This window comes from Humulus lupulus, chromosome 6 (assembly GCF_963169125.1).
Source record: "Humulus lupulus chromosome 6, drHumLupu1.1, whole genome shotgun sequence".
NCBI lineage: Eukaryota > Viridiplantae > Streptophyta > Magnoliopsida > Rosales > Cannabaceae > Humulus > Humulus lupulus.
In genome coordinates, this window is record NC_084798.1 from 45,870,786 (window position 1) to 45,889,515 (window position 18,730).

At 35.4% G+C, this 18,730-nt stretch overlaps 1 protein-coding gene across 1 annotated transcript; it reads right to left on the minus strand.

Moving 5' to 3' along the window:
* Window positions 1-323: 323 nt before the first annotated feature.
* LOC133785042 (uncharacterized) lies at window positions 324-4,414 on the minus strand. The gene is made up of 7 exons (XM_062224302.1): window positions 2,906-4,414; window positions 2,181-2,809; window positions 1,816-2,100; window positions 1,631-1,736; window positions 1,320-1,540; window positions 1,104-1,262; window positions 324-786 (listed from the first exon to the last, which is right to left on the minus strand). Exons 1-7 carry the CDS (start codon window positions 4,412-4,414, stop codon window positions 324-326), a joined length of 3,372 nt encoding a protein of 1,123 aa, XP_062080286.1.
* Between the last annotated feature and the right edge of the window lie 14,316 nt (window positions 4,415-18,730).

Genomic DNA, 18,730 nt, shown 5'->3' on the forward strand with positions numbered 1-18,730 from the left:
ACAAGTTCCCTTACAAGAGGACCTATAAATGATGAAAGACTAACCGAGCCTTCCCCTACAGCTTGTCCTCTTGCATTAAACCTTACAGTAATACGACCATCAGGTTGGAGAGCAATACCTTTCAGCTTTGTTGGGCCTCTTTTTCTTTTGTTTTGAGTGACATGCTCTGTAGAGTTAACTAGAAATTCTTCCTGATTATTATTGAGAGGCACATCTTCTTCATGAGCAATAGATTGGCGATGGGAGGACCTTGTATTAGCAGCAGGAGAACCTTTGGTTGATGGCCTAATCAACCTAGACTTGGGTGACTCGTTCATCATAGTTTATGAATTCTTTTGTGGAGTGTTAAAATCATCTTCAAAATCATTGTCAACAAAATGGCGCAGAGATCTTCTTGTTTTGTTCAGGTTGTGGAGTGGAGATGTTGCTTGGGTTCTACCTAACGCAGTTGCTCGTTGTGGGGACATGTTTTCATCTTCGTTGTCATCCTCATTTGTTGGATTTATACCAAACGCTGCTTCATAAGATCTTTTAGATGCAGGTGGTGAATCCATTACAACTTTAGTAGAGGATGCAAAACGAAGCTTCGATTTCTTCTTCTCTGCCAACTTTCCAAACTTAGCTGCTAATTGCCTCCTCTTTTCTGCCACAATTGCTTTCAAAGCACCAGGTTGCAAGTGAACTTGAGTTGAAGGTGATCCAACCTCCTTTTCATTGACCAAACCTCCATCCTTTTCATTGACTACACTTCCATCCTGCTTCTTTTTTCTAGTCTCCATATTGTACCTGTATAAGATTAAGAGATTAAGAGATTTAGTTAAAAGTAATTTGAAATATGCACTAAATTTGCATCATACAAAAACATGTATTTTAAATATGACAATCACAATGCTTAAGTTAAGGAAACAATTTTTAAAGCAGTTCAAGAAACTTAATAAGTACAATAATAAAAAAAAATCATAAAAAAGTAATGACTAAACATTTTATGATTAATAAGAAAATGTTGTACTTTTTAACTTTGAGCAATCGAATTCTCATCATGTTGGTCATCATATATTTCTGATTCGTAGTGTCCTCTTGGTGGAGCCTTTAACACAATATACCAATTTGAATTTTCATTCTCCCTTGCGTAAAATATCTGTTTAGCTTGTGAAGCAAGTATGAATGGTTCTCTAATAAACTCTTTTTGTCCTTGGTGTAGATTTACAAGAGTATACCAATCAACCTTCTTTACACCCTTGCCAACATGTGCCCAATTGCACCTAAATAAAGGGATATGAAAACTGTAATAGTCCAAGAGTATAATCTGATTAATTAACCCATAATATCCTACAACATCAGCCAATTGTGCATCATCTTTAGCACTAGATCTACACATTGTTGTTGCTTCCATATAAACACCACTATTTTGTGCCGTTCTCTCTGCATCCTTAGTATGAAATCGCTGCCCATTAATAACATATCCCTTATAGGATATGACTGCTTTACGAGGACCATGTGCTAATCTTGATAACATAGCATCAAATTCTGCAGTAGAAAACTACAGAAGGAAACATTTTTATCACATAATTTAATCGTAATTTCAGATTAATACAAATTTGATGCTATGTTAAAAATTATTGGCCCATACCTTTTCTTCTAACCACAAGGGAAAAAGCTCAGTATGTTGTTTCCAAAGTAGAGTGTGATTGGTTCTTAAAGTATTGTTATTCTCTTTTAGTTCTTGTAGATGCATCCTATATTTTAAAAAAAAATTAATCACCATCAATAATTAAGCGACAGTGAAATTAGAAGATAATAAGTTTATCCACTCACTCTAAATATTGCTCTGTGACAGCTAAATTGAATAATACATAACGATGTGCACTAGCTAGATCCTTATCATTTAGTGTAACAGTTACACCACGATGAAGTGGACGACCTTCAAGTATCACATCACTATCATTATATTCGTTACGTCCAATGAAGGAACCTTCGTCATTAGATTGTTTCAAAAATGATGCACAAAAGCGCATTGACTCATCAGCAAGGTAACGTTCAGCAATAGATGCTTCGGGATGTGTAGGTTGCATCACATACCCTTTAAGTAACTTCATATATCTACAAATAAAGAAGGAACCTTCCTCATTAGTTAAGGGAAATTAATGTTATACTATTGAAAGGTTACTAAAAATATTTACCTTTCAAAGTGATACATCCATCGAAATTGAACAGGACCACATAATAACACTTCTCGTCCAAGGTGAACAACTAAATGTACCATAGAATCGAAGAATGAAGGAGGAAAATATATTTCAAACATACAAATTGTTTCAACTACTTCTGCTTCCAATTCTATGATTTCTTTTACGTCAACCACATGTTGGCATAATCCATTAAAAAATTTGCTAAGTCTTATAATTGCCTCTCTTGGACCATCCTCCATCAATCCTCGAATGGCCACTACCAGCAATTGTTGCATTAAGACATGGAAATCATGAGACTTAAGCCCCATCAACTTACGTTCCTCAACTACTACACAGTTACTAATGTTTGAGCTATAACCATCAGGTAACTTTAAATCAAATAACCTTTGGCAAAACATTGTCTTCTCTGATCTAGAAAGTGTGTAAGATGCTGCTGGAAGTCGTATAATCCCATCTTTCTCCACCGGATGCAAGGCCTTCTTGATACCCAAATCCTTTAAATCCAATCGAGCATTAAGATGATCTTTGGATTTTCCATTCAAGCCCAACAATGTGCTAATAATACTATCACACACATTTTTTTCTATATGCATAACATCCAAATTATGACGAACTAACAAAACCTACAAAGATTAAAGACACATCATCAACAAATTGAAGTTACATTTTATAAGCTTAAACTTTCAATTTTAAATAACTTCAAAATATATTAAACTAACCTCCCAATATGGTAGATTGAAAAATATAGATTTCTTCTTCCACATTCCTTCCACCTTATTATCCCGACTCTTTTTTTTGGGATTCATAATTTTTCCAAAATCGTTGGTAATTTGATTTAGTTCTTCAACAATTTCACTACCACTCAAAACTTTAGGGGGGCCTCTTTCTTCTGTAGCTCCATTGAACCATGCTTTCTTAGACCGATATGGATGATCAAACGGGAGAAATCTCCTAGTATTTTGGTATGAAAATTTTTTACTATGTTTCAGCCTAGTTGCACATGTATCATTACCACAAATCGGGCAAGCTGTCTTGCCTTTGGTTGTACACCCAGCAAGATTTCCATATGCAGGAAAATCGTTTATTGTCCACAACAACATTGCCTTCAAATTGAAGAAGCTTTTGTCGAATGCATCATAAGTATGCACTCCATTATTCCACAATTTGTTTAAGTCTTCAATAAGAGGCTCCAAATAAATATCAATATCGTTTCCAGGTTGTTTACGACCTGGAATCAATAATGACAAAAATGTATTTTCGTCCCTCATGCACAACCAAGGTGGTAAATTATAGATAACAAGCATCACTGGCCAACAACTATAAGTGGAGCTTAGACTTTTATAGGGGTTAATTCCATCAGCAGCTAGTCCGAGCCTAAGGTTGCGTGGTTCAAGATTAAACTCTGGCCATCTTTCATTAATGGAATCCCAAGCAGGTGTATCCACTGGATGTCGCATCTTCCCATCAATACTTTTATGAGTGAAATGCCACCTTAAGTTTTCAGCCATTTCTTTTGATCTAAACAATCTTTTCACTCGGGGTATTATCGGAAAATACCTCAAAACTTTGGCAGCCTCACCAACTTTAACATTCTTTGTGTGTTTATCAACTTTCCATCTAGAAACACTACACTTTGGACAAACATCCATTTTAGCCTTCTCCTTTCTAAATAAGCAACAATCATTAATACAAGCATCAATCTTTTCATATTTCAAATCGAAATTTCTCAAAAATTTCCTAACTGAGTACATGGAATAAGAAAGTACATTGTTTTTGGGAAACATATCACAAAGGAGTTCTAATAGTCTAGTAAAACTTTTGTCTGTCCAACCATTCAGATTCTTCAACCTATATAAACCTACAATTGATGAAAGTTTTGTGTATTTCTCACACCCTTCATATAAAGGAGTTTCCGCATCCTCCAACTTCTTTTGAAGATCTTCGTTAACAAATTCATCATCTTCACCACCTCCACAACCTATATTATTGTCCACATCATCCATGGCAGCAGTCGTGTATAAATCAAATGCATCCATATCATTCGAAACTTCGTCAACTTGAGTATCAATGGGTTGCTCTCCATGGTGAACCCAAATACGATAAGTTGGATCCATTCCGGTTATAACTAAGTGCTCAAAAACATCATCAACACAATGATGATTTAAGTTTCGACACTTCTTACAAGGACAGATAATTTTATTTGGAAAACCATAATTTCTTTCTACCATTTTCACAAAGTCCCATGCCGCATCCGTGTACTCTTTTGTAGCTCTACATATTTTAAAAAAAAAAAGAGATTAACCTTAATATATTTTCTTAGGCCTTCAATATTACTTGAAATTTAAAGTAATTTTTGAAATAATACCTGTTTAGTTTCACCCAATTTTTGTTCAACATTTTCTTCACTTAGCTGCTATCTAAGCTAGCTATATAAGTCCTAGTCTTCTTCATAATAAAAAAAAAAAAAAAATCAGATCAAGAGAAAAAAGGACAAAGATATCTAGTTGTTTATAAATTTATTTATATGTGAGGAGTGTGACATATATAGGCAAAGATACTTTTCCTTATAGGATTCATACTTTATCAATTGTTCAATAAAGAATATGAGATCAAGTTCGAAACTAGAGTAGAGACAAAGATCACAGTGATCTTTGTTCTTCAACCAATATAATTCTTGTGTTGGTTTCATTATTTCTTTTCTTCTTCTCTATTTAGTTTTCTGAGCTATATTCATTTTGGTTCACTTCTGTTTTTACTAACATTACATTCTACACTCTACACATTTATTTAAATGTGCCATTGAATATGTTGTTCTAGTTTTGAGAAAGAGTTTCCTTTTAACTACTGACTTTGTTATTTGATCATGAGTATAACATTTAGAACAAGAGATAATACCAATACAAACAATAAATTTAGTTCAAGTTTGATTTAAACAGAATAACAAACAAATAAGATCATTCAATCTCTATAAGCATATAAGCCCATTAAGGATTAAACCTGATGCTCTACAGAAATGTCTTCTCTCTCTCTCTTTAACCTAAGGTAGAAATGTCTTCTCTCTTTATCCGAAGGAAAAGTACCTGCAACAATGCACAATATGTTTCAATAGGATTAAAAAAAATATGAGGAACAAGTTTGAGAGAATACAATAATGAGCAAAGGAGAGAGTTATTGTGCAAACATTAAAACAATTACTAGACAAACGAAACCAAATATCTTCAATGGAAATGAAAATTAGTTTCACTTTCTTATATTTAATATAACTTGTAAATACTATAGATAAGAAAATGAAATTCAACACAAATCAACCAAAGACAACAAGTAGCTAACATTCTTTCAATACATATAAATACACAGATATAATAAACCCAACAACTATTTTTTTTAGGAAGACTAGTAAAGAGTAAAGAGAGAGAGAAACAATTTAGTGCCCATCAAGTGTTCTTGTATCAAAGTTGGTAGATAACTTTAAGATGGAAGTACAACTTTAAGTTTTCTGAATCCAATCATAGTTTTGATTTGTTTTCTTTAATTAGTACCATATAATTCACTCCAAGTAGAATGAAATAGCTCACTTTACCTTTATATTTGGATATTAAATAGAACTCATCATAGAGTATATGACAAAAATAGAGCAAACTCATATAAGAAAGTAGATAATATGCCAATATTGTTTTAGTTAGTTTACATACAAAGTATTGGCTTATAAATGTATAAATCAAAATCAAAAGAACAAAAAACAAGTAAAATATTTTTCAACAGCCCAGAAATTGTCTATTTGATAAAAAATAATTGAGAACAAATAAATAATCCCATCATTTCATCACGAGAGAAACCTCTAAGAAACCAACTCCACCAAAAATTGACTTAATTTCTTTTCACCTACGAGAATCTCAGCTCAGTACATTATTAAAATTTCTTGAAAACCCAAATGCTGATATACATAAATTAGATTAATCAAAACATAGATATGGAAATTAAAGAGTAACATTAGATACCTGATAGAGATGAAATGCGGAGAACCAACGAAGAGAATTTAGGGGGTGAAGTTTTCTTTCTTTCTTTCCTTTCCGTTTTTCCTTTCCTTTTTTCCTGAGAATTCAGGGGAAAAAAAAAAGAGTATGAACACTGAGCAATCACTAGAGAGTTTTTCAGGAACCAAGTCAGATAGCAGTGAGTGTGAAGAGGATGCAATATTTCGTAACTGTTTTTATTCGTATCTATTAGATTTTGCTGATTTTTGGTTTGTATTCTACAATTGACTTAATTGGGTAGTTAATAAAATTTATATAGATCTGGCTCCCCATTCCCCATAGTCTGTCTCACCAAATCATACCAGAGAGAATTTTGGTTCAGAATTTATTTTATTGGGTCTAAAATCTGGACTTGATTTCGAAATTCTGACAGGATGATTTACTTATTTGTATGTAAACTCATACTCTGACGTAGAAAATAGGTGAATTTTTACTTTTTAAATTTTAGGTGGATTGGAGATCTAGACATATATGTAATTAAGATAGTGGGGTTGTTGAAAATATATAGAAGTTTCCAGGATTTTGATGAGGTATAAGGGTGTGGCTCTTCTAGTAATTGGGAATTTTAGCTGTGGGTTCATTTCAAATTTTATAGAAATTACTTGACCTGTGCGTTGTGGTGCCTAGTTGAGCTTGTTAGTGATATAAGGTTGTAAATTTTCTATCCTCTCCACGAATAAAAGCCTGGTATGTCTGTACTAAGATTACCTACCTTTAGTTGATTAAGAATGGCCAACACCAATTTCATTATTAGCCTGAAACTGGAACTAGATGATTGACCTTTGAGAATCGGACAAATGTTAAAACTATCTAATTACTGTCATTTTGAAATTTTCTTATTAGGCATCAACTGTGGAGAGGATAATGAAGAATGTGGTAATTCCTGCTAACACAACTAAACAGCAAGCACAACTACAAACTAATGCTAAATGTTAGCAATAATTAAAACTGATGCACAAGAACACAGAAATACCAATCAAACAGTCGAATGCTAAAGTATTGCTACAGCAATTACCTCAGCAAAACAGAAAAGAAAATAAAGCAAGAAACACAAACAGTTTTATACTGGTTCGGCCAAATGGTAGTTCCTACTTCCAGTTTCTCCCCTTTATTGATCTTGATACAATGTGTATACAACTCTTGATTACAGCAGCTCAATCTCTCAATGATCAAAACACCATGATCATGAACAAATACAAAAAAATACTCTCGGGAAAACTTTTGCCTCTCAAAACACTTGAGAACAAGAAAAGTGATTCTTGTTCAGACTTTAATCTCCTTAGCTATGATTCAGTATGAATCAATCTCACTAAATCATCATACTCTGTACTCCAAAGAGTTCTAACCATCAGTTTAAATAGAGAGCAAAAGACTAATCTAACCCGAGACTATTAACTAACTTAACCACCTTAACTATATTAACATTAACTTTTATATAGTTAAGACTTCTTGTTTATTTTATGTGGATTACAAATACCACAAAGAATTTATGGCTTGAGATAACTAAGTTGAGGCGATCTTTGGAAGAATCCAGGTATACCCTTTACCATTCAATTACTAAAGAGAAAACTACAACATTTTTAAAAACAATTCTATCTGTTCACATCTTTCTATGCCCCTTGGAGTTTCTTTTTGGTGTTTTCTATTACTTAACATCAGCACTATGCCCAGGTCAGAAACCGATTGCAGAGTCTTACAGAGAAACAAGCTCAAATTATTGAAGAAAACAAGTTATACATCAAGGAGTTAGAGGAAAGACAGAGAATTGTTTTTAAAAATGAGTTTAATGTATACAATTAGAAGAAACAAAAATGCATGCACTTACTTGCTGGGTAGAGGTGTACTTCGGAGCTGCTTGATTAACTGAGAGAGAGTGATCGGACGGGAGAGGCACCGACTGAGAGAACCGAGAGAGACCCTTGGCTGTGCTGACTGAGAGAACCGAGATGCGGGTGGGAGAGGCGCTGGGTTCATCTGGGTTCCTCTGAGAGAGATTCACAGTGAGCGGGTGGGAGAGGCACTGGGTTCGTCGGCGCTGGGTTCGTTTGGGTTCGTCTGAGAGTGATTTACAGTGAGCGGGTGGGAGAGGCACTGGGTTCGTCTGGGTTCCTCTGAGAGAGGGATTCACAGTGAGTGGGTGGGAGAGGCGAGTTCGTCTGGGTTCCTTTGAGAGAGAGATGGATTATGCTATGGAGTGAAAATGGAGAAAATGGGAGAGACGGGTAACGTGGGAAGAGAGAGACAGACGGGAATGAGGGAGGGGACATGGGTTTTTCTTTGTCTTTTCCTTTTTCAATTAAGCTGTTTTGACAAAAAAAAAAGAACAACAATAAGCGCCAATAATGAAATAATACTCCCGCCAATTAAATGAACAGTGTGCTGTATAGATTATGTAACTTTTTAATAGCGTTTTTTTAATAATGTCCAAATGCAATGCTATTAATGAAGCTTTTTCTTGTAGTGCTTGTAACTTTGGTTTAGAGTTGTAATATTCTTTTCTTTTGTTTCAAACATCTTTCCTTTGCTTGTAATCTTTTGTTTAGAGTTGTATCTTTCACCATTCTCTTCTTCTTCTTATTCTTCTTCTTCTTCTTCTTCTTTTTTTCTTTTTCTTTGTTTATTTGTATTTTTCAATTATAGAGTTGTAACTTTATTTAATCAATCAATATTTATTTGTAATATTATTGCATACAGTTGTATTATCTTACATTTTCCATTGAGGCTATTACTATTTTTCCTAACATTTATGTTATGATATGGTTATGCTATGATATGTATATGTATGATATGCTTTTAGTCGCTTGGGCATATGACTTGCTGAGATAGCAAGCCCCAAGATTATTTATCATTGCATGGGTTAGAGTTATGATTTACCCTACCTCGACTAGTAGAGGACCCAGATGGGTTATCATATATTACCATGTGATCTACCTACCTTGATTAGTAGACAGAGGACCTAGATGGGTTATCACTTGCCATGTTAATGAGTTAATGGCCATTAATATTGTAGTCCTATACGATATATGTTTTTATAGTCATATGTTTTATAGTATATGTTTATGATATAGTCTTATGCTTATGAATTATGATGTATGTTTTTAATAGATTTTCCTTGCTGGGCATTAGGCTCACTCCATTATTTTTAGTGTGATACAGGAAAATAAATATGGAAGGCGGAAGGATTCTTGGCAGCTTGGCTTGTGTGCTAAGGATGAATGGACTAAATGGACTGCGTGTCGATCAAGGACGACGTTATTTATTTATTTTTTAGTCTTTTAAATATGTTTTTGATATAATTCCACAATTAGTATTTAAAGTTATATTTTATGTTTTATAAATAATGGGATCCCATACCATATCACATTTTATATTTTTATGTTATCTTGAATTTGATGCAATATTTTGGGTTTTCAATAAAGTTATGTTATTTTTCTTATGTTTGTATCAAGGTAGTAGTAGCTATGTCTAGTAGTTTTAATGGTCCAAAGTCTTAGAAATAGTTGGGTCATTACAGTTGGTATCAGAGCAAAGGTTCATTTTCATGAAGTTCTCCTTGATACACATGCTCAAGCTCTAAATCTAACCGCCATTGTAAGTGTTTATGTTATAGTTATTATGTTTATGAGTTTAGCTAACTTTTAGCCTTATGTTTTCAGTTAAGAATGGATGGAGCCTTGACCTATGAGGATATCTGAGCCATTAAGGCCTTGAAAAGAATTAGAGATCCAAGGAATACAGTAGGAGATTGCTCTTACTCCACAGGGAGATAGTTCACCTCCAAACAACTAAGCAAATCATGATGAGAGCTACGGAACAATATGTTTTAGTGATTAGGCTTTTTAAGGATTATCCTACTATAATTGTAGCTTTAGAAGAAATATGGGAGACTATAGTTGATGACGATGAATTACCGATAGCTATGAGATATTATTTTCTCATACTTAGGTTCACCTCTAAGATGGAATTCCAATTCACAAATGAGAAAAAACATAGAATCTTTACAAATCTTCCTCGAGGAAATTTTGAGGCTCAAGATAATGATGACTATGAGGAGATAGATGATGATATGTTAGATGAGGGTCATATGTAGAAGATCCTAATTTTTAGATTAGTTTATTTCTTTATTTATTTTGCAATTATGATTGTACTTAGTGAAAACTTGTTTCTAAATGAATATTATTGTTATTTTTGAATGACATGTATGAGTTTGAATTTTCTTTTACAATCATAATAAATAATGACCAAGTTTGGTGAGGATGGATACAAATCAATGGACCGGGTTCTATATTGAGAGTTAGGGGGCCAAAGTAGTGGGAACGATTTTACTGATCCCAGCCCTCCCTTAATATGGTTAACTTTGGAACAACAACGATTTTCAAGCCTGAGAATTAAGTCATATAGGATGATTAGAAACAGACTTAGAAAATAATAAAGATGGCTTATTTTTCTATGTATAGAAACACACCCTAATTATAAAAAAGGCTTATATAATTTTTCATAAGAAATCATAACTAATAGGTCCGAGTTATGCTTGCTTAGCCTAAGTTTCTGTCTTAGAGCCTATTAGGGTAAGTTCTAATATGTGTTCTCGACTATTAGAATTTTGTTGAAGATGTAGGTCCATATGGGGGATGGCCAATGGAAAACTATGCGCCCTAACAAGCTCAAAACATGGAGCCAATCTATGAGTGGTTTCGTAAGCAACACACCCCAACCTCTGAAGGGACAACCGACCCCTTCGAGGCAGAAGAATGGCTCAGAAATGTAGAGCCGATCCTAGCGCACATGATTCCTGGCAATGTGGACCGCATATCCTGCATTTCATCTCTGTTTAAGAAGGATGCTAGAATATGGTTTGACTTAGTTCAGCAAACTCACGACGTCGCCACCATGACATGGACCAGATTTGTGGAGCTTTTTCACAAGAAGTACTACAACTCGACAGTCATTGCCACAAGGGTCGAGGAGTTTACTAGTTTGAACCAGGGCAACTTGACAGTAGCAGAGTATGCTCAGCAGTTCGACCGACTAGCCAAGTTTGCACCAGAGTTGGTTCCAACTGACTTTCTTAGGTATACCAAGTTCGTTAGAGGACTTAGACCAAAGATTGAGCTAGGGGTTAAGCTAGCAAACCCTGGAACTACTACTTATGCCGATGTTCTAGAAACGACTATAGAAGAAGAAAGACTTCAGGCAAATGTTAGTAAGGAGGAGGCCATTAAGCCTAAGCCTAAACAGCAGAGCAACCTCAGAATGGTCAGAACAACCACAACAACCATCACCATAACAACAATAATGGTCAGAAGAGAAGTCATCCTGACAATAAGTAGTCCGACAACGATAAAAAAGCACATACAAAAAATGGAGGCAGTAGGTTGGGTTATGTAGAATACCCGCAGTGCTCTAAGTGCCAAAAGAAACATCTTGGTGAGTGTCATGCAAACACCAAGGGATGTTACAATTTCGGTCAGGAAGGTCACCGAAAGAAAGAATGTTCACAACTCAAGCAAGAGAAGAAAAGAAGGGACAACAAGATGGTTCCTGCCAGAGTCTTTGCCTTGACCCAAGGAGAAGCGGAAGCTAGTAATAAAGTGGTCACAGGTCAGATTCCTATCCTCAATAATGTATGTTCAGTATTATTTGATTCGGGAGCCACTCACTCGTATATATCATTAGGAATGATAGAGAAATTAGATAAACCTTGTGAAAGATTTAGAACTAGGTTTGTGACAGAATTACCTTTGGGTGAAATAGTCCTATCATCACGAATAGAACGACGCGTACCGATTAAAATTAAGGCATGGATTGGCTAGAAAGGCATGGCGCAACCATCGACTGCAGAGGTAAGCAAGTAATGTTCGAGACTCCTGACGATAAGAGACTATGCTATATGGGAAAAGTTTCAAGGCTACGCACACCGCTTATTTCATCTCTAAAAGCTTAGAGGATGATAGAAAAAGGATGCCATGCATTCTTAGCTAGCGTCACGGATGTGGTAAAGGAAACTCCACTAAAGGTTGGAGACGTCCGCATTGTAAAGGAATTCCCAGAAGTATTTCCTGACGACTTACCAGGGCTGCCGCCGACTCGGGAAATTGACTTCACAATTGAACTAGTACCGGGCACCGAGCCTATCTCAAAGGCACCATATCGGATGGCACCTACCAAACTCAAAGAGTTAAAGATGCAACAACAAGAACTCTTAGACTTGGATTTCATTAGACAAAGCCATTCGCCATCGGGAGCATAGGTTTTATTTGTGAAGAAGAAGGAAGGAAGCACCAGGATGTCCATAGATTATCTCGAGCTTAATAAGGTGAAAATTACGAATAAATACCCGCTACCCCGAATTGACGACTTGTTTGATCAACTCCGAGGAACAACCATGTTTTCAAAGATTGATCTACGGTCCGGGTATCACCAGCTCAAGGTACTAGAAGAATTTATTCCCAAGACGGCTTTCAGAACTCGTTATGGGCATTACGAGTTTCTAGTTATGTCTTTTAGTCTTACCAAAGCTCTAGCGGCATTTATGGATTTAATGAATAGGGTCTTTGAGGATTATTTAGACAAATTCATCGTAGTATTCATCGACGATATTTTGGTGTATTCCAAGGACGAAGCCGAGCACGAGGAACATTTAAGGTTGACCATGTTACGATTGAAGGAGCATCAAATTTACGCCAAGTTCAAGAGGTGAAAATTTTGGCTTTCCCAAGTAGTGTTCCACGAACACATAGTATCCAAAGAAGGAGTTGCTGTAGACCCAACTAAAGTGGAGGCTGTGAAGGATTGGCCAAGTCCTAAGAACACGTCAGAGGTAAGAAGTTTTATAGGATTAGCAAGTTATTATCGGGGGTTTGTATAGGATTTTCTAAGATAGCCACTCCGCTCACCAACCTGACCCAGAAGTAGCAAAGGTTCAACTGGACAGATAAGTGTGAAGAGAGCTTCCAGTTGCTTAAGGATAAGCTATGCTCAGCTCCAGTACTTTGTGCACTGATACCCAACGACAGGTTTGTAGTCTACTACGATGCATCAAAGTAAGGGTTGGGTTGTGTACTGAGGAAGAATGACAAGGTAATAGCCTATGCCTCAAGGTAGCTGAAGGAAAACGAGCAATGCTATCCAACGCATGATATGGAGTTGGAAGCGGTGGTCTTTGCATTGAAAATCTGGTGTCATTATCTTTATGGAGAACGGTGTGAGATTTATACGGACCACAAAATCTTAAAGTATTTCTTCACTCAAAAGGAGCTCAACATGAGGCAGCGTAGGTGGTTAGACCTAGTGAAGGATTATGACTGCGAAATCCTATACCACCCGGGAAAGGCAAATGTAGTTGTTGATGCACCAAGTAGGAAGAGTTATGGAAGTCTAGAAACATTAGCTGGAATAGAAAAATCGCTACAGCAAGAGTTGATCAATGCTAGAATAGAAGTTGTCATTGGTAAAATGGATAACTTGTCCATCCAGTCAAGTCTATTAGAAGATATACGGATCGGGCAAAGGCATGATGACACATTAGTAGAACATATGGATGCAGTTAAAGAAGGCAAGGCCACAAATTTTTCTATAATAGGATAGGGGTTCTTGAGATATAAGGACCGGGTATGCGTGTCGAATGATCATGGAATTATGATGAAGATTTTAGAAGAAGCGCACAATACCCCATACTCAGTTCACCCAGGGTCGACTAAGATGACTCACGACCTTAAGGCGTTATATTGGTGGCCAGGAATGAAGAAAGATGTAGCGAAGTATGTATCTAAATGCTTAGTATGCCAACAAGTGAAAGCAGAACATCAGCGGCCTGCACGCTTATTGCAACCGCTTAGTATTCCAGAATGGAAGTGGGACGACATAGCCATGAATTTCGTGACAGGACTTCCATGAAAAAATAAGCAGCATGACTTGGCTTGGGTAGTAGTAGATAGACTAACCAAGTCAGCTCACTTCCTGCCTATTAAGACTACTAACACAGCAGATCAATACTCAGACATTTATGTTCAAGAAATAGTAAGACTGCATGGAATCCCTAAGACCATAGTATCTGATAGAGGATCGGTGTTTACATCGAGATTTTGGGGAAGCTTACAGCAAGCTGTGGGTACCGAGTTAAGCCTTAGTACGACATTTCATCCTTAGATCGACGATCAGTCCAAGCGTACCATAAATTTTTTAGAGGATATGTTGTGCGCTTGTGTACTTGATTTTGGAGGATCATGGAGTAAGTATTTGCAGTTGATAGAATTCTCCTACATCAATAGCTACCAGTCAACGATCGGGATGGCACCCTGTGAGTTACTTTATGGAAGGAGGTGTCGATCGTCGTTACTTTGGGACGAGGTAGGAGAAAGGCAACTTCTTGGACCTGAATGTAATGACCCAACTATTTCTAAAACCTGGGGCCATTAAAAACTACTAGACATAGCTACTATTTTGATATAATCATAAGAAATAACATATCTTTATTGAAAACCCAAAATATTGTACTAATACAAAATAGAGTAAAAAAAATCTAAAATAAAATGTGATATGGTATGGGATCCCATTGTTTACAAAATATAAAACATAACTTTAAAAACTAGTTGCGGAATTACATCAAAACATAATTTAAAAGACTAAAATAAATGTCATCCTCGATCGACATGCAGTCCATTCATCCTCAACACACAAGCCAAGCAACCAAGAATCCTTCAGCCTCCTTATCTAGTTTCATGCATCACACTAAAAATAAAGGATTGATCCTAATGCCCAGCAAGGAAAATCTACTAACAACATATATCATATATCAGAAGCATAAAACTACATTATATACACTATAAAACATATATCATAAGCATAAAACTACATCATAAACTGTAGAGTCCAAGAACTTTACTTAGCTAATTATTTAGTAGTATTATAGTACGTATAGTATTATCTTTGTAACTGTGGATTTTTGGTTCAGACCGGGAATTATTTGGACACTCATAGTAGTACTTATAGATTTTCTAAGTTTAACCTATAGTTTAGGAATATTAATTTTAACCTAAGGTGTGATTAATATGACTGATATTAAGATAATATTTATTATACTATAAGGTTTAGATGAGGACCAATAGGATTTTAAGCACATGTTATGAATGGATGATTAAGAATTAAGTATTTTGAGGATTTAATTTAATAAGGAGTAAAGTTTGAATGCTATAAGGTCAGTCAGCAGCTTTGAATACGTTGAGGGCTTAGTCAAGGCTGCTTACTCCATTCAAACTTAGCTAAAAATGTGTAATTTCGTGTTTAATTAATCAGCATGTGTCGATATATCGCAGCTATAGGGGGCGATATATCGCAGCACGTAGATACGGAAAACACGAGACGATGCACGACAGCCTCAGGCATACTGGCCCAGGCGATATATCGTCTACAGGGGGCGATATATCGCCTCCATCAGTGTATTTTGAAATGTTTTGAAATCATTTCCCATTCAGCCATTCAATCTCTTGATAAGTCCAGCATCTTTTTGAACGAGTCTTCAGCCTCTGCTGAACGATTATTCAAATTATTTTCACCTAAAAAGCTATTATTTTTATTCAAGTAAAATCAAGATCCTTTCATTCCTAAACTCTATAAATAGGACCTAGTACCCAGCCATTATTCATCTTTTGCTCTAAGTTCAAAGGCTGCAAGTGCTAAGTGAGTATGAGAGTATAAACACCTGGGTTTGGGAATCATAAGCTTGATCATCCTAAGCTTATCAAACACTTTGGGAAGTAAGGTTTTAGAGTATTTCGGTTTGAGGAGTAGATTGGTCTTATAAGTCTTCAAGGTAACCCAAAACTCTAGTTCAATTCTGTATTTGTTCTTTTAAGTTCTCATAATCTTCTACTCAACCTCTAACCTTAATCTTTATTTTAGTTAGGAAATCTAAGTTCTTGAGCACATAAGTTTTGGTAAGTATGTTTTCAATGGTTTAGTCTTCCCATTCCTTTTCATCTCTTTTTCTTCATTAGACTCACTCTTTCTCATAATGGTTATTAGGAGTGTTCCAAAGTCCCAACGCTGTCCACATATCCCGGTAACTTTGGTAAGGAAAATAGGATAGAATCTATATGTTTTATGCTTATGTTATCTTATGTGTTATGTTATGAAATATGTTATAAATATATTATGAATATGTATGTTTGTAGGCTTGGGCATATGACCCATAAGACTAACAAGACCCCAAATAGATTATGGGCATATGACCTACTTAGCTAGTAGGACCCCACTAATCTCATGGGCATATGACTTGTTTAGTCTATGGAACCCCAAGTAATAATGGCCATTATAATAAGTGTATGTAATAAGTGTTATAATATGTCTTTATGTTTATTATGAAATTTATGTTTATGACTATGTGTTAGATTTTCCTTGCTGGGCATTAGGCTCATTCCTTTTTGTTTTATGTGCAGGAAAATAGCTTTAGAGGCGGTAAGATTCGTGGACGCTTAGAGAATGTGTATTGATGGTGAATGGAGTCAAGGAGTCGAGAGTTCGATTTCTCGAGGATGTAGTCTTGTTTTACTTTTTATGGTTTTACATGTATTTTCCGCACTTCTTATGTAATTCCTTTCATTTTAAATCATGTTTTGTTTTTAAAGACAATGGGATCCCATATCCTTCTGGATATTTTGTGAGTAACTCTTATTTTTACAAGTTACTTAATAAAATTATGGTATTTTTGCAAATGTAAGTTCTATTAAGGTTTTGTATGTATAGAATCGTTAATGGTCCAAAAGTCTAGAGTAGTGGGTCATTACATAAACATACACTATCAAACTTATATTACAATGGCCATCATACTTCTTGGGGCTTGCTAGCTAGGCAAATCATATGCCCATAAATTTGTAGGGCTTTCTATCTAAACAAGTCATATAAATTTGTGGGGCTTGTTTTCTAAACAAGTCATATGCTTGTTATCTAAACAATTCATATGCCCAAGGACTATAAAACATATTATATACATATACATATCATAAAATACACATGTCATAACATAAACATAACATATAAGCACATAAAATCTATCATATTTTCCTTACCACAACTGGGATATTTGAGAACAAGAGTGGGATTAGAACACTCCTAAAACCAAAAGTAAGAATGGTGAGAATCTTTAAGAATAAAGATGAATATGGGAACTAAACCATCAAGAAGAAACTTACCAAGAAAGACCTTAAGTTTCAAGAACTTAAATACCTAATCAAGAATCAATAATAAGAGTTAGGATCTGAATAAAAGAAACTAAAGGAAAACTAAGGAATCATAAAGAATAAAACTTATGAATAATATTACCTTGGATGACCTAGAGCCGATCTACACCTCAATATCGAAATCGCACTTTATCTCACTACCCAAGTGTTTATAAGGCTTAAGATGATAAAGCTTTTATCCCAAAACCCAAGTGTTTCTCTCTATAGAAATCCTAACAGCTTGAAGGCTTTGAACACAGCTTGAAGAATGAAGAAAAATGGCTGAGTACTAGGTCCTATTTATAGAGTTCAAGGAGTGAAAATATCTCCTTTTTGACTTGAATAAAATAATGAATGTTAAATGAAAAATATTTGAATATTTGCTCAACAGATGCTTAAGACTCGGTCAAAAATGTTGAGAGGCAAGTCAAGTGGTTAAGGGATGAATCAAGCTCAGATATCTCGAAGTTCAAAAAACCACTCCTAGGGCCGATATATCACCCACCCTAGGCAATATATCGCCTGACCCTATATCCCGAGTGTTCGTGGTTTCGTTCGTGCGAAGTCAACGTGTTTTTCATATCTCCGGTTGGCGATATATCACCCCTATAGCTGCGATATGCCGGCATACGTAGATATTTTAAATGCATTTTTGCAAAAAATTAGGATAATTAGAGTTGATTAATCAGCTTTGACTGAGTAATTCGTGATTCCAGCTGGTTCTGGAAGGTTCTAGAGCTTCTAGATACTTCTATTATTGAATTATCCATTCATAATGCTTAAATCTTCAAATAAACAAGATTATGACAAGTGTCATGCTCTTAAAATTCTATCTAAACCTTAGATTATAATTAAAATATTTCTATGACCAAAAACATTAATCAAACCTTATGTTATAATTAATATTTCTAAACTATAGGTTAAACTTATAAAATCCATAACTGTTGCTATGAGTTTCCGACTAAGTTCCGACTTGAGCCAAAATCCACGGTAACTAACATACTACTAACTAATACTAACTAATACTATTATCTAGCTAGCTAAGTAAATATTCTGAGACTCTACAATTCTCCCTTACTTAAAAGAATTTCATCCCCGAAATTTACTTATCAAACAATTCTGGATATCGGGCTAACATGTCTTCCTCCAACTCCCACGTTGCCTCCCTTTCAGAACTATTACTCCATAGGAATTTTACTATCGGAAAACTCTTGGACCGTAATTCCTTCATCCCTCTGTCTAGGATGCTAACCGGTCGTTCCTCGTAACTCAAGTCTTTCTGGAGTGCTATCTT

Coding starts and splice junctions, on each gene's coding strand:
- LOC133785042 (XM_062224302.1), bottom strand. CDS start 4,414: ATGGTAGAAAGAAATTATGGTTTTCCAAATAAAATTATCTGTCCTTGT. Junction 1,541..1,630: donor CCTTGTGGTTAGAAGAAAAG/GTATGGGCCAAT, acceptor TTCCTTCTGTAG/TTTTCTACTGCAGAATTTGA. Junction 1,263..1,319: donor GATGTTGTAGGATATTATGG/GTTAATTAATCA, acceptor CCCTTTATTTAG/GTGCAATTGGGCACATGTTG.